This window comes from Tasmannia lanceolata, unplaced genomic scaffold (genome assembly GCF_043159265.1).
Source record: "Tasmannia lanceolata isolate RefF3 unplaced genomic scaffold, GAP_Taslan_0.1 ptg000037l, whole genome shotgun sequence".
NCBI classification, from domain to species: Eukaryota; Viridiplantae; Streptophyta; class Magnoliopsida; order Canellales; family Winteraceae; genus Tasmannia; species Tasmannia lanceolata.
This window is the reverse complement of record NW_027518714.1, coordinates 55,337,121-55,362,393: the sequence shown is the minus strand read 5'-3', so window position 1 is coordinate 55,362,393 and position 25,273 is coordinate 55,337,121. Positions and strand designations below refer to the sequence as shown.

Here is a 25,273-nt window from a genome sequence, read left to right as displayed (position 1 = left end):
TTTTAAACAGTGATTATACTAAAATGACCACAAACCTTATACATCACTAAAATTGACCAAGTTCTCATTTCCATGTTCCACTTGAACCCTTTTTATATGCTTAGAGGATACCCAAATCAGCCCTGGATGTATAGAAAGCATTCTAGAACTCCAAAGATGTGTAGAAGATTCTAGATAGACCTGATTGTTTGTAGATATTTGTAGAGATGTCTAGGAGTAAGATTATTCTTGAGGATTCTTTGTAGAACAAGTGTAGAGTATTCTAGTGAGTCTAGATATTTCTAGGATGGCCTTGAAGCACTGGATGATGCCATGTGGCATGATCAGGACCATTGGCTCGGTCACTTGGATTTGGCTGACTTGAGGCTAACATTGAGGTGTGGCACGAGTGCCACACAGGTTTTAGCCTACGAATTAGCAGGCCCGTGACAACTAGCCTAAGAATGAATCAGTCATTTGGTGTACAAATATGGAAAACAGAACTGTGTTACAAATGGTTTTAGCTATTGACTCTTACAAATATGAAAAAGTAGCATCAATAAGAGAATAGGCTGTTCATGGAAAGTATAATCCATTGCAATAACAAATGAAAATGGGCAAAAAACTTAAAAGTTAAAAACATAACAACATAGAATATAGGTCTACCACTTGTTAGTATATTGATTAGGAGCCTAACAAAGTCTTGTAGGTAGAGTGATGCAAGATGCAATTCTCCCAAAATAAGGCAGGACAAATAGATGGTTAAAAGTAGACATGATGTAAGTTACAATCATGTGCATAACTTCGCAAACTACAGAAAAAACATTTGAGTACAGTTAGTGGAAAGAACAGAACACATGGATGAAATAATATCTATCAGTTCAGGAAATACAGCCAACACCCTTCTAGTTATGTTGTTGTCTGAAGTCCTGTGGGTTTATAGGACTTCAAAAAAATCAAATACAGAGACCACCCCATTTGCTTTAACATACCAGCATAATGTAGTTCAACCTATGTAAGTCCCGGTTCAGTCTTTACAGGTGATTGTACAAAATAACTTATCTAAAGACGAATATGCACAAGTCATACTAACCGAGCTCAAAGACTTATCTGAACTTAGATTATCTATAACAATTTTTTTTGCAAAAAACGGCCTAGTTTGGAAAACCATTTTGCCTATTAGAACTAAAAATCCAACATTTAGGAAATAGTCACTGAATTGGGAGGGACCATTTATTAGTTATAAAGTATTAAATGGCGGTGCTTATCACCTCAAAGATATTGATGGTATCTATCAAAGCTAAGTTTCTCAAACCATATTATCCTATACTATAGGAGACAATTGAAAAATAGGAACAGACTGATTAAGATGAGCTAAAACATTCATCAAACAGCCTATCACTAGGTCAAAAGAGTTAAAATCTACCATCCATGAAAACAAAAATAAAAATAGTACGTGGCCTCATGGCTGAGTTACTAATTATTATGGCCTGAAGGCTGAAATAAAAGCTTTAAGTTTAATTTTTTTCTTTCCTTCCCTCCATGCTTTTACACGTGATATCACGAATCAGCTTCCTCTTATCCTCCCATACTTCGCGAAGATGTTCCAGACATTTGTTGGCATCTTTTTCCTTTATCTTCAAATCCCATTTCTCGGTTATCTTGGTCCTGAAACACATTTTATCCTCCTCAGTTTTGGCCACCAGCTCCTTCATTAACCGAAGATTGTCGGCGAGTGAGGTATCAATCTTCATCTGCTGCTGGAAGAGTTCTTTAATCCTTGCTTTCAGATTGTGTTTTTCTTCAAGAATGGAGTCTTTTTCCTGCTTGCATTTTCGATTGACATCTGCGAGTCTTTCCATTCGATCGACCGTCTGGGACAGTGTTTGTCTAAGAAAATTGACTTCAGAACAGACACGCTCGGCTGCATCTAAATCCTTCAGGTAGGATTTGTAATCTGGCACTAAATGCTCGATATATTTCTGAAAGTTTAGAAGCTTGGAAGTTCGACCTGGAGTTTTGTTCTTGTCGGCCAACAATATGTCAATCGCATTTTTGAGTTCCAATTGAAATTCTTCAGAAACAAATAATTGCAATTCCATAGAAGATGCCATACCCACGATCTTCTTTGCATTTTGGATTTCAGTTGACTCGAGCTGGACCAAACTGGATGATTGGTTCTCTGGTGATGAAAAAGATTCGTCTAGGATCAGCAGGCGAAGATCCTCAATGTAGTCTATGACGGTATCAAATGGAGGGATCTGAAATGCAAGAGTCAATACTTTGAACCACATTACTAACAGTTTAAACATTTTGTTTAGATTACCAACCTCTAGGGGAGTGGCTGGATTTTCCAGGGAAGGAGAAGGAGAAGGAGAATCGTCAGGAGAATGATCACCAGATTCGGCCTGAAGTGTTAACTCGGCCTTGGTTTCTTTCTCTTTCTCAGGCGAGGATTCCCTTGTTCGGTCAGACACCTGGTCTGTTGTGGATTTTGTCGGCGTAGGCAGAGAGGGTTGCAATGAATCCTGAGGTTGATTCTCAGAAGGTAAGGAGGATGGAGCTGCTGTATGATGAGAGACTGATATGGGAAATCCATTCATGGCCTCCTCATTAGCTTCTCTGTTCATCTCTACTTCAGATTTTTGGGTCGTCAATTGCACACCCGCAATTTGCTTCTACCAAAGAAAATGAGAATTAATAACACAAGACCGAAAGAATATTCCAGTGAAAATCAAGAATGGCAAAAGTACCTGCTTCTTTGATGGTTTAACATTTATCAGATGAGCATGCCCCGAAGACTTCCAACTAGCTTTCCTCTTAGCATCGAATACAGAACGTTTTCCTCTATCAGAAAGCACTGACATTGCTTTATCGATGTACTCCAGTGCAGATTTAGCACCAGGAAACTCATCCTTAATGGGCTCAAGATCCAGACAGAGCTTTTCATACCCACTTCTTATCGTTACTTCATCATCATTAGGATTGAGCTGTAGAATGAAATACCAGTCCATCCCGTGATTTGGGAAATCTAAGTTAGCAGCGCAGAGTATATTACAGACAGTTAGCATCTGAGAAACATTTTCTAGTGCTGGAAAAAGCTGTTTTGCGTCGTTTAGCTTATCTCTAGCACCAATGTAATCCTCATTTCTAATCATCTGTTCAGCCATTCCCCGGAGTCTGAGGGCCTCTTCCTTAATGCAATCCATATCATTCCCTATCTTTATATTCAACTTTGAAGTCACACAAAACTAATTCAACAAGCCGGGCTGAGTTTCTTTGATCCAATATCTAATATCCTAACTGGGTCTCTGCATTTCAGAGGGAGGAGGAGAAAAACAGTCATGAACTTGTTGAAGATATTGTCTGAGAAGCCACAGAACAAGTATGAAAAGGCGCAGAATGAATAGAAAGGGGAATTCTCTTTGTTCCAACATATAATCCATCTAAGTTTCAGCATTTCAACCTCATGACCCAGTTGAGGATATGATCTGTAAGACCGGAAACCTTAAAAAATTCTAACATCTAATCAGTAATCCCAAGTGGGTCTTTGAAATTCAACAGAAAAAAGGGAAGCTATGACCCACTTGAAAATGTGATATAGCCAACAAGAATACTCTTTTGTGAAGATATTACAAGAAATGATAGGAACAAATGCCAAGACCTATACAAGTTTATAAAAGGAGTTTCCATATGGTGTAAGCCTGTATAGTCCATCAGATGGATGGTGTATCATCCTATGGTGTGGGCTGTACAGTACTTTTTTAAAAATACTGGACTACAGGCTTACACATAAAATCCCAAAGAAATCATGCTTACACATTTGAACTGCACAGTAGTCCTAAGGCCATGTTTGGAAGCCATGATGTTTTTCTTCATGGAATATTATCAAGTGGTGGGAGAGGGGCAGGGAGCTTGGAAGACAAAGAGAAATGAGAGGGCATGAGTAGGGAGGGGGTGATAAGTGACAGAAAAATAGGGAAAAGAAAAACTCTATTCAAAATAGAGTTTTATTTTTCGGGAAGTGATATATGCGCCCCTTTTGATTACTTGGGACACCCAGCAGCAGTGTACATGGCAATCTATTACGTGCCTAAATGGGACCCACTTGTGATGGAATAAATTATTATGCTATTTTACAGAATAAGATCGGATCTTGCCAGATGTGATATGTTTAGTAGTTATGATAGATTAGGATACTAATTTAGACTAGGATTTATTATTTTATGTTTATCTCCATCACTTTCTATGTATATCATTAATTGCTTTTTATATAAGCACATGTTACTGTTAATGGAAATCAATGAAGAAACTGGTTTGAGAATCGTGTCTTTGTGCACAAAGGAGGCTTGATCCTTCCCTCGAAGTTGATCAAGAGGCTAATCTTCCCTCTAAGAAGTGGTATCAGAGCCGTTGATCCTGCTCCATCGCTATGTTTTCAGATTCGATGCGTGGAGATTTTTAGAAGATCAAAGGTTTTATTTTGGAATTGATGGAAGTATATAGATGGTTTCAAACTGTCCAACGCCTTCGAAAAAATTCTCGCCCACAATCATCCGTGCGTCACCATCCAAATCATTCCAGAAAAACATAACGAACGAGCTTTGATGAACGCCGCGATGAGATCGGTTTGAAAATGGAGTTGTTTCAACCATTGATGACGATAAACCGCAAGACAAAGAGAAGAAGAAAAGGAGGGAGGCAGAAAAAGACTTTCAGAAAATATACAAGATTTGATTTTTTCCCCAATTGGTTCGCAATCTCCAACCTTGAGGACAAGGTCGATTTCAAGGCGGGTGGAATGTTACGTGCCTAAATGGGACCCACTTGTGGTGAAATAAATTATTATGCTTTTTTTTTGTTTTTTTGTTGGAAAGTTGACATATTTCATTAATATTAAGATAGCATTCGGTACTCGGAGTCCCATCCTGCATTACAAAATATAGAAAAGTGTTGCCACGGGCATACCCGAGACCAATTCGAAAATACAACAGAGTAAGTCAAAATACAAAATTATTATGCTATTTTAGAAAATAAGATCAGATCTTGCCAGATGTGATATATTTAGTAGTTATGATAGATTAGGATACTAATTTAGATCAGGATTTATTATTTGTATGTTTATTCTATGTTTATCATTAAGTGCTTTTTATATAAGCACATCTTTCTGTTAATGGAAATCAATGAAGAAACTTGTTTGAGAAATCGTGTCTTTGTTCACAAATGAGGATTGATCCTTCCCTCGAAGTGGATCAAGAGGCTAATCTTCCCTCTAAGAAGATCAATTCCGTTACGAACCGATTTAGGTTCGTAACACAATCAGCCCCATTGAATCCTTCTGACTTGAAGTACATCAGCCCCTCTGCAATCACTGATACACTGCTGCTGGGTGGCCCTAGTAATTAAAAGGGGTGGATATATCACTTCCCTATTTTTCCTTATTATTCTGTCTCTAAAGCAAATATTCCATGAAAAAAAAAATCATGGTTGCCAAACATGGCCTCAATGGAGTCGAAGTTTTAGAAACTTAGGGTTTTATTCTGGCTGGAAAAGAGAGATTATACCCGTGTGCAAAGTTCAAACACTATGCATTTGATATTTTGTTCCATTGGCGACCCAATGTGGTGTGTATAGTAAGACAAAATGAGTAGAAATAAAGAGCATAAATAAAAAAGAAAAGGCCTAAACTCACCCTACTGAGTTGTGGTCCTTTTTCCCAGTTTCTTGTAGGCGTTAGTGTTGAGACTTGAGAGTGCCTGTGAGGAAGAAAATGAAAAGAGAGAGAGAGAGAGAGAGAGTGGTGGCCTAAAAACAATCAACTATAAGAACCCATTGTCCTTCAAAATGGGGTCTAAACGTGGGTCCTATCGACACTCCTTTTATGAGGTGTGCAACGGTCAAGATCGTATCATCACAATGCTTCTTCCCAATTGGTGTTTTCCAAATCTGCTAACATCCTTCCTTTGGTTTTCTTGCCATGAATGGTCTGAAAATGTATAATTTTAAAGGCTATTGATATGTTTTAATAATGGCACAAACTCAACTTGCCATTAAAAAAAAGTAAAATAAATTTATACTTTCTTTTTTAAATGGCTTATGAGTTATCAGAGCTTTTTGGGAATTGAAATAACATTTGACAGCTGCTTAAATAATAAAAGACAAGATGAGTTAGTGCAATTATCAAAACATGGCAGTGCCAATATCATTAGCCATTGTAAATTCTTATACATATATAGGTTTTCCTTATGTTTCTAGCCTTTTATTAGGGGTGTCATGGGTTCCACTTTGAATCAATACACCTGCCGTGCTTTTTGGTTACTTTCTGATTTTGGGCTACAATCCATTTCCAATCCGTGCACATTGGAGTGTTTCCTAAGTCTTACTCAGCACAGTTAAGGTGTCTTTGGATTACAATGATCAGGAATCGGTATTGAAATCAATCCTAATCCTCTTCCAATTTCCCAGTAAAGGGAATGTCAATTCCGATTCTATTGATTGGGCAAGCATTATGAGATCCCAACCCTTCTCGATCTACAGCTTTCCATAATATGCAGATCCTCTATAGATCGGAGGGCTAGGATCAACCTATGAAAACGGTTTATTGGCACAACCTATCATGTTGTGGCTCATCATATGGACAGTTTGGATCATCCTATGGTGTGAGCCGTACCGTACTTTTTGAAAAAATACTGGACTACATGGACTTGCACCATATAAAAACCCCCAATTATAAAGCCATATTTCAGTTATAGCTCTCTCTCTCTCTCTCTCTCTCTCTCTCTCTCTCTCTCTCTCAATTCAAATATAAAACCACATTTCAGTTACAGCTCTCTCAATTCAAATGAAAGCTATCAAATATCAGATAAGAGATACAGACAGATGAAAAAAAACTAGCAGCTGAAGTTGTATCTACAGATTTAGCATATCAAATATTAGATATGGACACAGAGACAGATGAAAAAAGCCTACTTCTGTTCAAATAACAAGAGATATTACACCGTATTGGAACTTTTACCCCATCTTGCATGCAGCTTTCTAAATATATTGTATAAAGCCATCTATATCCTCTCTGCGCATTGCACATTAGATTCCTCTATTTCTGTAACTTTCATTATGAAAATAGCTAGCTAATCTGACTTGAAGCATATCAAATATTTCAGTTATAGCTCTCTCTCAATTCAAATGAAAACTATCAAATATGGACACAGACCCAGATGAAAAAAGCCTACTTCTGTTCATATAACAAAAATTATTACACTATATTGGAACTTTTACCCCAAATTATATGCAACTTTCTAAATATTGTATAAAGCCGTCTATATGCTTTCGCTGCATGTTAGATTCTTCCAGTTTGGAACGAAACTCGTTCGTAGCCCGTTGAGCTTCTTCCAGCTTTGCTTTGGTCCTCGCTACTTCTGCTCGGGCTTTCGCCAATTCTGCCTCTAGTCGCTCCACTTCACCCTGCCTTCCCAGTGTCTCAGCTTCAGCTTCACACATTTTTATATACTCTGCATCCAGTCTTTCCTTCTCTTTTTGTGCTGCTGCCACTATGCCCAGCAATACACGAATAAACCGTAGCTTCCCCATTACTAAACCAACATCAAATCCAGCTTCTTGAAGCACTAGTGCTTCATCTTCCACCCCCATTACTTCCTCCACGGACACCTTCTTCCCCAACTTCGCTGCTGCCACACAGACTTTAATGAATTGATGCCACAACCCATACTCTGCTGCCTTCCGTTGCCATGTAGGACCCTCAAGCGTCTCCAAGTTCTTGAAATGTGGATGCTGGACCCACACTTCAAAGATTGGGTATTGATTCTGCACAGTTTCCTTCTCGAGCACAGGATTAAACATCCCAGTAGCATACCACTGTTCAAGTTGGTGGCCCTGACCCACCCATTCCCTCTCCATTGGAAGACATTTACCACCAAAGTAATCCCAACTTCTAATCATCTCTTCAGCCATTCCCTTGAGTTTGTGGGCCTCTTCCTTAATGCAATCCATACCATTCCCTCCCTCCATATTCAAGTCTGAAGTGTCCCCGAGGGAAGGAGATGTGGACGAATCCCCGGTCAGGAGATTCGGCCTCGGGCTCTTGGGCGCCCTCGAATCAGCAAGATCCGGATCTCCGGGCCTATTCTTGCTGTCTTTGTTCTTCTCCCTCCTCTCCCTCTCCTGCTCCGTCTCCTTCACCACTTGTTTCATCTTCTTTCCCTCCTCTCTCTCTTTCTCCCTCTTCTCCCGCTCGATGAGCATTGGATCTTTAATAATGAATGCCGTCTCCTTCTTTGCCACTGTCTTGGCCTGTTGAGACTCCTTCAAAGCCTTAACCATCTTCATTATATCCATGGAGCTAGACTCTGCAAAGAACAAGAGCCGATCAGCACTCGGGAGGAAAATGACAAAAAAATAAACACAAAATAGTCATAGGACATTACCCAGCTGGGTTCCACTCGATTCTGTGTCAGCTGAATCGGCCTCGGTCAGCTTGGTGCTGAGTGGACGAACAACAACAGGTTTAATGGCAGGAAGAGTCCTGAGCAGAAAGACTGGTCTAGAATCGTCTATCGCCTGAAAGGTTGCCGCTTCTTCCGAGTCAAAAAACGGCTCACCATCTATAACTATTGCTTTTAGTGCCTCATCCTTTACCCCCTCACCATTATCTCTACTCAGCCCACCCTTTTCTTCATTGGCATGTATCCTTCCCTTCTTTATGTCCTCTACTTCCCTCTCTAGACACATAATGCTCTCTTGCATTTCCTCCCTAGCCTTTCTCCTTTCCTCCCTCTCGTTTTCCATTATTACTATCTTTTCATTCATCTCCTCAGACACTTTTTTAAATTTCTCTACCTCACTTTCGGTTACTTCTCTTCTCTTTCTTGCAGTTTGTATAGCTGACATTTCAGGAGTATTGTTCTGGGCCGATGTTAGCATTGCAGGACAAATGGACAATGTTGGCCTGGCAGGGTACTTGGCCAATGCTTGAAGTTCATCTATGACATCTGTAACCTCGGCGTCCTAAGATACAAACATGACAAAAAATTATTAGTTTGTAGAATTAAGAAGTAAATTCAGAACATGGAAATGGTTAAGGAGTAAACTCATAACATGGACAATGTTGCAATACCTGATCTCTTAAGGGTAACAGATGTTCTTCCTCCTCTCTTGGTTGTAGACTGGCCACCACCTGAACATTTATTAAAACATTTAGTTAACACAAGTATTTTGAACTAAGACTATATTGGTATCGAGTTTTAAGCCTCACCTGAGATGCTTTTATGAGTTTCATCTTAATCAATCTAAACTTCTTGGCTTGCGGCCTAGTTTTCTCTTTCCAATCCCATTTCAATAAACGAGGGAGAGTCTATCATACCTGTAATACCAATGAGCATCCACCAAGATATCCTTGCTTCTCCGACCATATCTCCAAGCTGTCTACTAACCAATCATAGACTGCATAGGCCCAAGCGTAGTTTCCTATATTTTCCAAATTGTCAATATAGGGCCAAAAGGATTGGTATGTCCGATGTGCCGTTGGAGTAAACAATACAGTGGCAAATAGCAATAACAATACATATTTCACAGTTTCCTCTATCTCACGAGGGTCTTCTCCATTAACTACTGTCTTCGCTTTTGCCACAATGTTTGTTGCTCTAACAGAAGCATCAGGAAAACTCCAACCGGGCACTCTACGACGAGTCTTGCCTTTCTTTCGTGTTTTCCTGTCCACTAGTAGTATTCTTTCCCCCTTAGTGGGAAGACCCAGGACCAATGCGACATCACTAACGTCAAATGGAACTAACTTGCTCCCTAATGTACATTTTTTCGTCTTTGGATCCCATAATTTATCTATTTCTCTCAGGAGGGGCTTGTGCATTTGAATGCCTACAAGCCAAACCAACTTCGCAAAAGGAGTCCTCTCAAGAACTTCATAATGACGGGGCTGCAATTTTATGTCATTGATGCTCGTGTTAAAATTAGATGGAGAGCATCTTGACTTCCCGTATGGATCCTGCAAAACAATTTACATCAAAGCATAAGTGCCTAACTATTATTGGAAATAAACATCAATCAAGTATTCCATATCATCTTTACCTCTTTTGCACCCTTTCTCATTTTAGCAATCTAAGTTTATAAGCAGATCTGTCTAAAATCAAAGACATTCATCAAAACATTAGTAAATCTAAAACAAAGAGAGCCTATATCATTAAACTGATTTTAGCATCACAAATAAGAGAAAGTAAAAGAAATATCAGTCCTATAGACTTTGAAATAACAAAGCTAAGGCCCTATTGCTCATGTTTGATTTAAAACAAACAACCAAATTATTGGTCTAATAATAAGTTAGAATCATCTAATGTTTATTGGTCTAATAATAAGTCTAGTGTAATAAGGCTTCTTGCCTTTGTTATAATTTCAGTTCAAAATGTAAAAGAAGTCCTCTCCTATAAAAAGGAAGTGAATGTTACACTTGTTTTTTGAATTACAGAATTTTTTTTCTTCTTTCTTCTGAGAGAGAAAGTGTTGGGTTTTACTTGTTCTTCTTAGATTTATGATTGCAAACTCTATGCCGTTGATATTTTGTTCAAGTATCGACCCAATGTGGCATGTAAGTAAGACAAAATGAGTATAAATAAAAAAGGAAATGCCTAAACTCACCTTAGCGAGGTGTGGTCTCTTTTCCTAGTGTCTTGTGGCCGTGGTCCAGAGGTTGGGTGTTAAAAGGAGAGAAAGAGGAGCCTTGGATGAGAGGAAAAAGATGAAAAGACGAAGAGTTAAAATGTTTCTTGGGAATTGGTAGTCCAAAGGAGAACCGTCAAAACGCTTCTTGGGAATTGGTGTTTTCAAAATCTGCTGAAATCCTTCATTTGGCTATCAAGCATGAATGGTCTGAAACATGGATTCAAATTTCGGTTTCGTAAAGCATTTCGGATCCCGAAATTTCACGCGAAATCTACGAAACCAAATAAAATAATTTCATAGAAAATTTCGGCCGAAATTTTAGAAAAGTATTAATTTCGGCTGAATTTTCCAGAAAGTATTAAATAATTAAAAAATCTAGCAAATCCCATAGTTACCCAAAAATAGTAAAACATGGTCCTTCGGAAGTGATATATTCGCCTCAGGTGTATCGAAGTTTCGAGAAATTATACGGTGGGTGGCCGTGCAAACTTGCAGCCCAAAAAAAACAGTGGGCCCACATTTTTTGGGTGATCTAAACCATTCATTTGTTGGTCCATGTTGTAGATATGGTGTCTCAAAAAACCTTCTCGATAGGATGATCCTAACCCGTAACCCTTCCGTTTGTGGAGGTTTAAAATGGACAGCACAATATAAAAACCTCCACGGATCGGAGGGTTAAGATCATCTTACAGAAAAGATTTTTTGGGCACACCCTATCTACACCAAGGCCCAACAAATGAATGGTTTTGATCACCCAAATAATGTAGGCCCCAACTGTTCTATTGGGCTGCACATGCATGCACGGCCATCCCCCATATAAATTCGCCTTAAGTTTGGCCCACAATCCATACATGGGAGTGCTTTCTTATTTACCAACACAAGAATAAGGAATTGGTATTGAAATCAAATTCCAATTCTACTCCAATTCCCCCAGTAAAACGAATGTCAATTCCGATTCTACTGTTTGTTCTATCATTAGGAATGGAAATCGTAACAGCTTCTTCGCGAAAGATGCAAAACAAAAATGCCACTTTCCCCTCTAAAAATGGCCAATCTTCTCTACCATTGCCATTTGTCTCTCCACACAAAATCTTGAACTGCCTTATTATCCTCCAAATGAGATTGCCTCAGCTGTTTCTGATGAGAAAATTCAGAAGAACACCAACCCATTTGTCTAAGGAAATATCCTATTGACTCATCAGATGTAAGAAAATCCTCAACCATAAAGTTTTGGTTTAAAAGAGGTGCGCCCAAATACCACAATACTGCATCACACTATTTTACTAGTAAATGGCTCATATACTTTCCAACAAGTTATCTGTGTTCAATTGTAAAGCTTAAAATAGAGCGTGGAGAGCCATTTTGCGGCTCACATTTGCAGGAGAGAATAGCCACAGAAGAATTAAATGAATAAGACAATCTGTTAAAACGTGAGTTTGTGTGGCTGCTCTCTCTCCCGCAAAAGAGAGCCACAAAATTGCCTACCAAATCCCAAAAATTAAACAATGTATATATAATTTTATTTTTATGATTCGAACACATAATTTACTTTGAATTGAATTGGACAATGTATATAGTTTCATCATTAATCAAATTCCACTAACCATACAGCTCAGAGTCCACTACATATCTAACTGTTTCATGACATCCCTTACATTTATGTCAAATAATTCTATCCAATTTGCATGAAAAATATCAGTCAAGCATACTATACATAAACTAAATTTTTTTTAAAAAAAAAAATTTTATGTCACATTTTTTATGTTAATTTTTTACAAACAACACCCGCCAGCGTTGAAGATAACACACAACTTTTGTCTAATGTTGTGTGTTCTGGAACATTCATTATGAAAACATTATCCACTTAAGTGAGATACACTAATGCAATTGTTTCTTCATAGTTCAAAATGTGTTTCTCACTCTGAGATGTATATTTCTCTCTCAATCCAAATATAAAAGCCATATTTCAGTTATAGCTCTCTCTCAATTCAAATATAAAACCATATTCCAGTTATAGCTCTCCCTCAAATGAAAGCTATCAAATGTCAGATGGGGACACAGACAGATGAAAAAAAGCTAGCAGCTGAAGTTTCTACAGACTTGAAGCATATCAAATATTAGATATGGACATAGAGACAGATGAAAAACTACTTATGTTCATATTACAAGAAAGATTACACTGTATTGAAACTATTACCCCAAATTACATGCAACTTTCTAAATATTGTATAAAGTCGCTCATATCCTCTCGCTGCGCATTAGATTCCTCCAGTTTGGCATGGAACTCGTTCGCAGCCCGTTGAGCTTCTTCCAGCTTTGCTTCGGTCGTCACTACTTCTGCTCGGGCCTTCGCCAATTCTGCCTCTAGCCGCTTTACTTCGCTAGGCTTTCCCAGTGCCTCAGCTTCGGCTTTGCACATCTTCATATACTCTGTATCCCGTCTTTCCTTCTCCTCTCGTGCTGCCACCACTATGCCCAACAATACACGAATAAACCTCAGTTTCGCCATGACTAAACCAACATCAAAGCCAGCTTCTTTCAGCACTTGTGCTTCATTTTCAACAACAGATATTTCCTCAATGGACACCTTCTTCCCCATCTTAGCCGCTGCCACACATACGTTAATGAATTGATGCCACAACCCGTACTCTGTTGCCTTTCGTTGCCACGCAGGACCCTCGACCATCTCTAAGTTCTTGAAATGTGGATGCTGGACCCACACTTCAAATATTGGGTATTGATTCTTCACAGTTTCCTTCTCGAGCACCTGGTTAAACATCCCAGTAGCATACCATTGTTCAAGTTGGTGACTCTGCTCCACCCATTCCTTTTCCATTGGAAGACATTTACAGTCTAACTGTAACTGATCACACCATTGTTTAATATAATTTGATCTCGTGGAGCCCCTCTCTAAGATCATCCGATTTATCCAATTGTGCATAACACTTTTAGTTGGCAGTGGGCCCTTTTCACTCTTTGAGAAGCTGCATTGAGAATCGTTACTGTCATCATGACCAGAACCACTCTTCGACAGCAACTTCTTCGAGATTATTTCTGACTGGGACAATTCTTCAGATGAAGCAATCAAAGAATAACTCCTTGCCATTTTGTTTTCAGATAAATCACCATTACCATCATCAGAATGTCTTAGTCTCTTGGACAAAATGGGGGTTGGTTCACCATCCATATACTTATTTTTGCTAGAAGTGGTCTCGAAATGAGCACGCCCCGGAGACTTGCAACTAGCTTTTCTCTTCGCATCAAATGTAGAACGTTTTTCTCTATCACAAAGCACAGACATTGCTTTATCAATGAATTCCAGGGCAGATTTAGCACCGGGAAACTTGTCTTTAATGGGCTCAAGGTGGTTAAAGAGCTCATGATGCCTAGCTCTTATCACTGCTTCTTCATCATTAGGATTGAGCTGTAGAATGAAATACCAGTCCTTCCCATAACTTTCGAAAGATTTGTCAGCAGCACATAGTATATCACAGACAGTTAGCATCTGAGAAACATTTTCAAGTGTTGGAAAAAGTTGTTTTGCCTCAATTAGCTTATCTCTAGCACCAATGTAATCCCAACTTCTAATCATTTCTTCGGTCATTCCCTTGAGTCTGAGGGCTTCTTCCTTGATGCAATCCATAGTACCATTCCCTCCCTTCATATTCAGGTCTGAAGTCTTCCTGAGGGCAGGAGCCGTGGAGGATTCCCCGGCCAGGAGAGTCTCCCTCGGGCCCTTGGGAGCCCTCGAATCAGCAAGACCCGTATCTCCTGGCCTCTTCTTGCTCTCTTTCTCCTTCTCCTTCCTCTCCCTCTCCTCCTCCGTCTCCTTCACCACTTGTTTCATCTTCTTTCCCTCCTTTTTCTCTTTCTCCCTCTTCTCGTCATCACTGTCTTCAATGACGAATGCCGTCTCTTTTTTCGCCACTGTCTTCAACTGCTGAGGCTCCTTCGAAGCCTTAACCATCTTCCTTATATCCACGGGGCTAGACTCTGCAAAGAACAAAAGCCGATCAGTACTGAAGAGGAAAATGACAAAAAATCAAACTCAAAATACTTATAAGACATTACCGAGCTGGATCCCGCTCAGTTCTGCATCAGCTGCACCGGCCTTGGCTAGATTGGCGCTGAGTGGACGAATGACGACAGGTTTAATAACAGGAGTCCTGGGCAGAAAGACTGCCTTGGGCGCCGTCAAGCCCAGGCCAGCTTTCACGAGATTGGCCTCAATTACCAAATCGGCCGGCGTTATCGGTATAGCGTCGTCTATCGCCTGAAAGGTTGCCTCGTCCTCGGCATCAAGTACCGGTGCGCCATTCTTTCCCTTCGGCTCTTGGGGACTCCATTTCCATTCGAACCCCCATACCTCCTCCTTGTTCCTGAGCGATGCGAAGACATATTTGTTCTTCCACTTTTTGATGGAAGATGGAAGCTTATCGATGACTTTAGTCTTGGTCCGATGGATGAAATAATACCACCAGGACCCTTTCGATAGGGGTCTCAGCTCGAAACAAGCACGAAAGACATCGACCGACAATCTTTTACCCAACTTCCAGACCAAGAAAGCGAAACCGACCATGCTACGCCAACCGTTGGGCACTATCTGGGCAGGACTGACCCCGTAATAGTTCAAGACGCGCACGAAGAACTCGTGCACCGGGAACCGAAAGCCGGCTCTAAACATGTCCTCGTACACTGATAGACCCGCGTACTCATCACATGCCCACTGACTGGGCTTGGGAATACGAAGACTGACCGAGGACGGGACATGATACTTCATCCTCAGTCTCTTAATGTCACTATCCACCAGGATGGTGTGCTCCCCCACCACGTCAAATGGTACCTCCTTCATGGCCTAAGGATCTTTAAGGGCCCCTGGCTTTCAGATCCAAGCTGGAGTGGGACAATAAGACAATGACTAGAAAATGACCAGAAATAAAGAACATAATTAAAAAAAAAAAAAGATGAAGAAAGGAAAGGCCTATACTTTGGTGTTTTTTCCCAGTCTCTTGGCAGTGGTTTGGAGAGCACTTGTTAATATGAGAGAAAGAGGAGAGTAGGGAGATGGGAAGAAGGAGAGTTCGGCTTCGGGAAAACAAGCACCAGATTTTATTTCTCCTCTGGTTTTCCAATGCACCCGTTAAGGTGCATTGTAAAATATCATTTTCCAATGCAAGGTCCCTCCTTAGCAAAACGTCTCTTTAGATCCCTTAGGAAAGACCATACAATGAATTGAACAAGTACTCGAGACTTAACTACGGCCCTTCATAATGGTAATGGGGTCTAAAGGTGTTTTCTAAATCTATTAACATCCTTCATCGGCTTTCTTATAATTAAGACCTCCTCTCAAGTCTCACCTCATCCTCTGACCCGAATTTTATATGGCTAGTAAACCCTCCTTAATTAGGAATCCTCAGCCACAACCATCAGACTAGACCATCTAATTCAACAGCTAAAAGTAGAGCTGTGTATCTACAAACCCCACAGCCAATAGAAGATTAATAGTACTGTCCAATAGTCCACCTCTTAGAACATGAGGCACCCACTCACTTGACAGGGTATCCCAGCAATCACCAACATTTGGTAATATTAGCAAAATTCAAATAGTTATTGAAATTCTTTATGATGACTAGCTTAATAAAATGTTGACTGTGTTTTCATCTCTATGAATCTTCTTCAAGTGAATACTATTGTGTGATCCCAATCTCTTAACTTGTGACGCCTCACATGATCGTGCTTGATCTTGGTGTGAAACACATTTTATAAGATTCGTTGTCACCATTTCGACTGACATATTTACAGCTCAAGTCATGTATGCAATACTTATTTGACGGTAAAAACTTGTACAAGCGCTCCTATTCGTGGCCCTTTTTGAAATGCCTCCGAGCCCCGCAGACTTATTACGCCAGGAGGGAGGTACACGAGGGCATATCCGGCGATCATTCGGGGGGTAGGACGCTGGCCCAGAAGATCCTCAGGCACGGACATTTTTGGCTAACCCTCTTACAAGATGCCAAAGAATTCATGAAAAAGGTGTGAAAAATGCCAGAGGTTCGCATCGGTACCTCGCTAGCCGGCCACCAGATACCCCCTGTCTCTAGTCCCAACCCTTTCACCATGTGGGGTATGGACTTCCTCAGTCCCTTCCCCCGATCCAAAGGACGACACACCATGCTTTATGTTGTGCTGGGGGTAAAATTGGTATATTCGGTACCGACCCTAAGTCTCTCCCCAAATTCAGAATATGACCACATTGGGCCTACGTCCTGAACCATCGGTGCCGACCTACCAGGAAATAAGACACAACCACAGAATCCCAGCGAGTGAGCAAGGAATCTGGTTGACCGTTACAAGAATCTCACCCCCTCCCCCCCCCCGTCAGAAAGAGGAATCGAAGGCTCCCGCCACGAAAACCATCCCACCATCTCCGTTTGGTTATTCCTAGGATCACGCCCCCACGATTGTAACCGCCACCCTATCCGTGACACGTGGGAAGAATTATGGGCATGATGAGCGTCGTGGGTATTATGAGTCTCCTCTCCTATAAAAGGGCGTCTACACACTCAGAAGAGGGCATGAACTCACATCTTGCTGGTAACCAGTTTTGGTTCTTGTCTCTTCCCTTCGTCCCTTTCTTCTGTGTTGCCCATCTCTGACTTAAGTGTCGAAGTGGCCGCCCAGAGCCACAACTCTGGCTCACTAACGCTTTCTCTGTGAGCGCAGGATCAAAGGCTCTACGATGCTAGACCGAGCAGTCTGATTTCGGGCACCATCAGATTGGCGCCATCCGTGGGACCATGTCAAAATCAAAAGCTTTGAAGGCCCCATCTCACCCTCAACTCAACGATAGGGTGGCGATGAGAAGTCAAACAAACCAGCAAGATCAACCACCAATGGAAGAAATTGTCCCGTCCGGTGACGCACATGTAGCCATGAACATGTTCAACCAACTCACTCAGCAATTTGGAGACGTCACTATTGTCCTCCAACAAGTGTTGCAAAGATTACTACCACAACTAGTAGTCCCGCCGACGATCGCCATTCCTCCGAATAACAACGCTCCAGTTCCCCCAATATGGCAGAGAGATACGAATCCTTCGAGGGGCGAAACCCAAGAAGCAGGAGGTCTCACTGTCACCCACAAGGTTCGGCCTCGATTACCAGCCCGCAGCCGAATCCCAATAGAGGATCTCGAACGAGACGGCAACATGGCGAATAGGCGGAACCGACCTTGGCAAATCTTCTGCGCCAGAGACAACCCTCCCCCAAGTAAGCACCGTGAGGTGAAGTTCAACACTTGGCAGACTCCACCATCGTTGTCGATCTCCAATGACAACTGAGGGAACTCTAGCAACAAATGAAAATGCCATACGATCCCGACCTCTTGGTCGAATGGGACAATGCGATTGCTTCACCATTCGTGCCGAGGATCGCGGATGCACACATGGCTCCCAATTTCGATATGGGACGCCTGGACTTGTACGACGGGTCGACCGACCCCTTGGAATTTCTCCGGACTTACCGACGGGCAATGGTACTACGAAATGCGACAGACGTCGTGATGTGCAAGGCCTTCTCCGCATACCTAAAAAGAGACGCCAACAACTGGTATAGTCGGCTGAAGCCAAACTCTATCGGATCGTTCCATGAACTCGGAAAAGAGTTTGCCACTTGAACATCGGACCTCGTCAGAAACCATCCGACACTCTCCTGGCCCTCATGCAGGGTCGTGACGAGACACTAAGAGCATTTATCAGTCGGTTCCGAATGGAATTACACCAGATCAAGGATCCGAACTTCGACATGGTGAGAGACACCCTTAGAACCGCCATTCGGGACAGGGACATGAAGATTTCTTTGAATGACAATCCGCTCAGAGATCTCCAGGAACTCATGGCTAGTGCCGACAGATACATTAACAATGAAAAATCATTCGCCATGGAGAAAGAGTTGGAGCTCGCCCGGGTCAGCGAGAAGCGTAAGGATGACTCGAGGCTTAGCCAGAAATACAAACAAGCCCGCCCCGACAACCGACCGTTCAATCGAGCTCCAGCCCTACCCCCAATTGACCGAGTCAATTACACCCCACTAAATACAGCAAGATCCAACATCCTGTATGAAATCAGGAACAAGGAACTGATACAGTGGCCCAAGAAGATGAAGAACGCTGGCAAAAAACGCAACACCGGCAAATACTACCATTAGCACCAGGATCACGGCCATACCACTGACAAGTGCCACCACCTCAAAGTAGAGATTCAGAGACTCGCAGGGCTCAGTCGACTCGACAATACCTTCAGAACCCTCCGAGAAGTCGTCACCAACCGAGGTCCACCAGACCCAGAGAGACGTCATTCGTCTAGCCGCCATCGCTCGCCCAACCCACAAAAAGGCGAGAGCAGTCGCCGGCAAACACAAGACCGAAGGTCAGAAGCCCCCAAGATCACCGAAGACATCGACATGATCTGTGGCGGGCTCGCAGCGGAAGGACCGATCCCCAAAGGATGAGAACTATATGCCGAACAAATAAACTCTGTCGAAGCCCAGACAAAGAGATAACGGTTAGAGCAAAGAACCGACCTAGCAATAACATTCACCGAGGAAGATTACAAGGACATCCACATCCCCAACGACGACGCCATAGTCGTGCGATTGGTCATCGCCAACTTCAATGTCAACAGGATCCTTGTGGATACAGGGAGTTCCGTCAATGTGCTCCATCAGAATGCCTTCGATCGAATGCACCTGGGGAAAGATCAGCTCGAGCTAGTCGATTTTCTACCATCAAGATTCTGCCTCCGTCGTAGACAAGGCAACACACTTCTGCAGTTTGGACTGCCAAGATACAGTTCTCCCAGCAAAAGAGAATAAATATCCTGATGTACATTTTCTACCATCAAGATTTCCATCCATATCAGCATCTATGTAGCCTTTCAGAATTGGTTATGATCCCCCGAAGCATAAGCACAACTTGGAGTTTCCTCTCAAGTATCTGAAGATCCATTTTACAGCTTCCGAGTGGTCTTTACCCGGATTCGAAAGAAACCTGTTGACCACTCCAACAGCATGAGCGATGTCTGGTCGAGTACAGACCATCGCGTACATCAAACTCCTGACTGCAGAGGAGTAAGGAATAGCATTCATTGCTATCTTTTCTTCTTCGGATGTTGGACGTGTCATTTTACTCAGCTTAAAATGTTTTGCCAGATGAGTGCTAACTGGCTTGGCATTCTGCATGTTGAATCGCTTAAGCATCTTTTCAACATATTTCTCTTGTGACAACCATATCTTCTTGGTTTTCTGGTCACGGGTGATTTGCATGCCTAGAATCTGTCAGGCTGCTCCCAAGTCCTTCATATCAAAGAATTTGGCCAAGTCCTTTTTCAAATTTGCAATCATTTGGGCATCCTGTCCAACAATCAACATATCATCAACATATAACGGTAAAATAATGAAGTTAACATTAGGGAATTTTCTGAGGTAGACGCAATGATCCGCTTCCGTTCTGCCATATCCATGACCCACCATGAACGAATCAAACTTGTTATACCATTGGCACAAAGCTTGTTTCAGCCCATACAAGCTTTTCTTAATGATCCGCTTCCGTTCTGCCATATCCATGACCCACCATGAACGAATCAAACTTTTTATACCATTGGCACAAAGCTTGTTTCAGCCCATACAAGCTTTTCTTTAATCTGCAGACCATACTCTCCTTCCCTTTAACTTCAAATCATTCTGGATGTGACATATATATTTCTTCCTTTAGGTCGCCATGAAGGAATGTAGTCTTCACATCCATCTGTTCAAGATCAACATCCAAGCTAGCGGCCAGATCCAATATAACTCTAATGGAGCTCATCTTTACCACAGGTGAAGAGATTTCATCATAGTCGATTCCTTTCTTCTGGATAAAGCCTTTTACTACCAATCGAGCTTTATGATTGACTAGCTTATTGCCATTCTTTTTCAGCTTGAACACCCATTTGTTCATCAATGTTTTCTTCCCTTTAGGAAGTTTCACCAGTTCATATGTATCATTCTTTTTCAGAGAATTCATTTCTTCTTGCATTGTTTTCATCCAACTATCTTTATCTGTGTGCGGCAGTGCTTCATGAAAACTATCTAGCTCCCCGTCATTGGTAATTATAATATACTCAGAACTGGAATACCTGGTTGATGGCCGACGCTCCCTTGTAGACCGTCTCAATTGAGGTTCTATTATTTCTGGAGGGGTTGATTGCTCCCGCTGATCAGCACCTCCTACGTCTGGTTCATCACCATCAACTGTTGCTGGCTCTTCAATGTCAAGTTCTTCATTCGTGTCTTCCCCAATTGTGGCATCGTCTAATGGGGAAGAGGCCGGTGTTAGGTCGACAACACCTTCAACTTCGCGGTCTTAACTTTCACTTTCTTCGAAAGTCTCATTTTCTTGGAAGATGACATCTCTACTTCTGATCACCTTCTTTTTTACTAGATCCCATAGCCTATAACCAAACTCTGTATCACCATATCCGACAAGGACACATGGATTTGCCTTGTCGTTGAGCTTCGGCCTCTGTTCCTTGGGTACATGCGCAAAAGCTTTACAACCAAATACTTTTAGGTGAGGGTAGGAGACATTTTCTCCAGTCCACACCTTTTCAAGAATGTCAAAACCCAAAGGAACAGGTGGTGACCTGTTAATTAGGTAGAGGGCAGTGTTGACAGCTTCACTCCATAATGGTTTCGACAGTTTAGCCATTTGCAGCATGCATCTGACTTTCTCCAAAATGGTGCGATTCATACGTTCAGCTATGCCATTGTGTTGTGGGGTACCAGGAACCATCTTCTCGTGCCAAATCCCATGAATAGTACAGTAGGATTCAAAGACATGGGATGTGTATTCTCCGCCATTGTTGGTGCGCAGACACTTTAATTTCTTCCCCGTCTCTCTTTCCACCATCGCATGAAATTTCTGAAAATGCTGAAGAACCTGATCTTTTGTTTTCAACATATAAACCCACAACTTTCGTGAAGCATCATCAATAAAAGTAACAAAATATTTACTACCACCAAGAGATTTCACCTCAAGTTGGCCATAAACATCAGAATAAACTAAATCAAGTTTATTTTCCTTCTGTTTACCTGATTTACCAAATGAAACTCTGTGTTGCTTTCTGAATAAGCAATGATCGCAAGGGTCTAGAGGAATACATTTTGCACAAGGAATGAGGGATTTCCTTGTCAATAGCTGCAAACCTTTCTCACTCATGTGAGCCACACATACTTACTGAGTTGCCGCACACCTTCACCTGTGTTTTTTTTTTATAAGGTGCAACAAACATTTCCTCTTGCAATTAATAGTGAACCCTTGGTGAGTTTCCATTTTCCCCTGCCAAAATATTGCACATAGCCTTCCTGATCCAAAGCATGAGTAGAGATCAAATTAAGGCGTAAATTAGGAACATGTCGTACCTCCTTGAGAATTAATGTGCATCCAACATCTGTCTTTATGCACATGCCGCCAATTCCAATAATCGATGCTCGACTGGAATTTCCCATCTTCACACAGCCAAAGTCTCCTCCTTTGTATGAGGTGAAGAGTTCCTTTCTAGGAACACAATGATAGGAGGCTGCTGAATCAATCACCCATTCGGCGTTGGAGTCACTAAAATGGTTGCATTCATCGCATGCTAGTGCGACATCTTCATCTTCGGACACCTTAGCAGCAGAATTTGCATTGGTGTTTTTCTGGGATTTTTCATCCGTCTGTTCCTGCTTCAAGATCTTACAAAATCTCCTTAGCTTTTTCTAGGGAGAGCATTGAGATTTTTGATTTCCTTCCTCCTTAGCTTTTTTTTTTTGGTTATTCTATGTTTTTGCTTTCCCTTTTAGCTTGTTTTTTAGTTGTATCTTCGGGATCTCCTCAGTCTCGTTTTGTTTTAATGAAATCCTATTACCATTAAAAAAAAATCTCCTTATTTGGCCAAACTTACCACAGTGATAACATTTTTTGCCATCTCGGGATTTTGACCTTCCTATAGATTTGCCACGCTCATTCGGCCCTCGGCTTTTGCTCCGTCCTCTGCTTTCCATGAGAAAAGCTTGGCCATCAATTATCCCAAGATCTTTTCTCGTTGTCTTCTCATTTAAGATACTATCCTTGACCATTGCCAAGGTTAGCTTTCCATCTGGAGCATAATTGCTCAAGGACACCACCAGAGTCTCCCAGCTATCAGGCAAAGAGCCTAATAGCATCAACGCGTGTAGTTTCTCGTCGATAACTATCGTCATTGTGGCCAATCGGTTCACGAGATCTTAAACATTGCTTAGATGCTCGGCAACCGGACGCCCTTCCATGTATTTTAGGTGTACAAGTCTTCTGAACAGGAAAGCTTTATTTTGAGCTAACTTTTTTTCGTAGAGATTCTTCAAGCTTTGTCCAAAGAGTATAAGCATCTGTCTCTTTGGCGACATGGTTGAAGACGTTGTTGTCCACCCATTGGCAAATAGTGGCGACAACTTTTCCGTTCAGCTTTTCCCACACCAAGGCCTCTGCGCTTTTATCCGTAATAGCAGATTTTCCTTCGCTCTGAATAGGATCGTACAGATCCTTGTGGACCAACAAGTCCTCCATCTTTGGTTTCTATAGTGTGTAGTTGGTCGCTGCGAGCTTAATCATGGTACCGGAGTTATAGCCTTCCTCCATTCACACAGAATTACTGCCGAAATAACTTGGCTCTGATACCACTTGTTAGTACCAGACCAGTAATTAGTGTGAATTGCAGCGGAATAAAATAATATAAACTCCTGGAATTGTGAGCCACTCCAAAGAATAATAGATAATGAGCAGAAAAGAGTAAATCAGAGACATCAAGATTTACGTGGAAAACACTCCTAGAGTAGAGGGAAAAACCACACGACAGGTCCGAGAAAATTCCACTATCAAATAAATGATACAACGTCTCAAATTTCTGCCCAGATTTGAGACCCCCAATAATATGGAAATATCACCCTCTCTGAGAACCTACATTGTCTCACCACTCAACTCACAGTGAAAAATGTGAAAAAAAATTACAAAGTACTCACAAATAACCCCGAGATAAACCCCAAGCTATTGGACAGAACTCTCTCTCTCTCTCTCTCTCTCTCTCTCTCTCTCTCTCTAGAGAGCTATTTGTTCTTCCCGTTGGTGTGTTTTAACAATGAAGGGAGAAGGCCCCTATTATAAGCCTTGGGTGGTGGGCCCCACCATGGTTGGTTGCCCACGCTTTTTACAATGCATGGTGGCCAGTGGCTGCCATTGTTGAAAAACAATATAACAAGTGTGTGTTGGCTACAGCTTTATTTGACAAAGAGAGGTGACAGCCCATGTGTGGGTAGATGGCAGCCATGATGGACTTCAACCATGGCTGCTATGGGCAGGAATACTTGACACTAATCAGTAATCCCAAGTGGGTCTTAGAAATTCAGGAGAAAAAGGGAAGTCATGACCCACTTGAAAATTTGATATGAACCAACAAGAATACTTTTTTCTGCAGATGTTATAAAAAGCCAAGACAATTATAAAAGAATTCATGCTTACACATTTGAAGACCGTAATCTTTAACTTGGTTAAACATTCTAGGAACTATTTAATTACATCTGAATCTTTCTGTTATCCTTTATAATCGCTCAATCATGAAACAAATTTCTATATCTCTTCTCTAAGGTTGAAAATTTGAAGATGATGGAAAAAACCCATTTACTACTTATAAAATGCTAGCAAATTAAACATCCAGAAATATTTGAGATATCCCAGAGCTGTAAACTTGTATATGAGCCTTGCAGTAAAACCCAAAAGAAAATGGTAAAAAAAAAAAAACCCATTTACTACTTACAATTACAAAATGCTAGTGTTAAATTACCATCAAATAAACATGCAGAAAATATTTGAGATATAAAAAACCCTTCTTTTTTGTGGGGTTTTCCCCAGCGGACGAACTAGAGTGGGACCTACCCAGTAGAAATAAAGAAGACAATTGAAAAAAAAAAAAAAACAGGAAAGGAAAGGCCTAAACTCACCTTGGTTTGTAGCAGAGTGTGTGTAAAAATGAAAGAGAGAGGAGAATAGGGGAGACGACTGCTCATATCGTTTCGCCCGATATCGGTTTTTCGGTGACGTGTGAGAAGGGAAACGGCCATGCCCTGTCTTTTAAACTCCCTCCCTCTGAACAGATCACAAGAAAATCACCTCTATAGAGATGATCCAAATTGTCCATTTGATGGGCCCAAACGTAAATTAGGCTGTGCACAGAAAAAACAAATCATTTCCATGGGAAGATCCTAGCCCTCCGATCTATTTCAGGAACTGCATATTATGGAAACCTTTATAGATCCAAGGGTTGAGATCATCCTATGGAAATTATTTTTGGGGAGCAATGGATTTACATTGTGACCCATCAAATGGACGGGTTAGATCATCCTATTGTATAAGCTGTACAGTGCTTTTGAAAAATACTGGACTAAACAAGCTTGCACCACATAAAAATTCCTAAAAATGTATATACAAATTTCTATAAATATGTAGGTTTTCTATACATCTTATGATGTATTTGAGGATAAATTATATGGTGTAAGGCCTTAC

At 41.3% G+C, this 25,273-nt stretch overlaps 2 protein-coding genes across 4 annotated transcripts; both read right to left on the bottom strand.

Annotated features, from left to right (window-relative positions):
- Positions 1-1,343: 1,343 nt before the first annotated feature.
- Positions 1,344-5,809, bottom strand: LOC143861776 (uncharacterized). 2 transcript variants are annotated; one of them, XM_077372696.1, is made up of 4 exons: positions 5,672-5,809; positions 2,733-3,290; positions 2,310-2,657; positions 1,344-2,240 (listed from the first exon to the last, which is right to left on the bottom strand). In XM_077372696.1, the coding sequence occupies exons 2-4, from the start codon at positions 3,186-3,188 to the stop codon at positions 1,497-1,499; spliced, it is 1,548 nt and encodes a 515-aa protein (XP_077228811.1). In that variant the 5' UTR covers positions 3,189-3,290; positions 5,672-5,809; the 3' UTR covers positions 1,344-1,496. The 2 variants fall into 2 exon arrangements, with proteins under 2 accessions (XP_077228811.1, XP_077228812.1); XM_077372697.1 differs by having other exon boundaries at positions 2,310-2,654.
- Positions 5,810-12,614: 6,805 nt separating this feature from the next.
- On the bottom strand, positions 12,615-24,870 carry LOC143860911 (uncharacterized). Of its 2 annotated transcripts, none has more exons than XM_077371769.1 (3): positions 24,712-24,870; positions 14,737-15,558; positions 12,615-14,658 (listed from the first exon to the last, which is right to left on the bottom strand). In XM_077371769.1, exons 2-3 carry the CDS (start codon positions 15,515-15,517, stop codon positions 12,869-12,871), a joined length of 2,571 nt encoding a protein of 856 aa, XP_077227884.1. In that variant the 5' UTR covers positions 15,518-15,558; positions 24,712-24,870; the 3' UTR covers positions 12,615-12,868. The 2 variants fall into 2 exon arrangements, with proteins under 2 accessions (XP_077227884.1, XP_077227885.1); XM_077371770.1 differs by having other exon boundaries at positions 14,737-15,583; positions 24,712-24,867.
- Between the last annotated feature and the right edge of the window lie 403 nt (positions 24,871-25,273).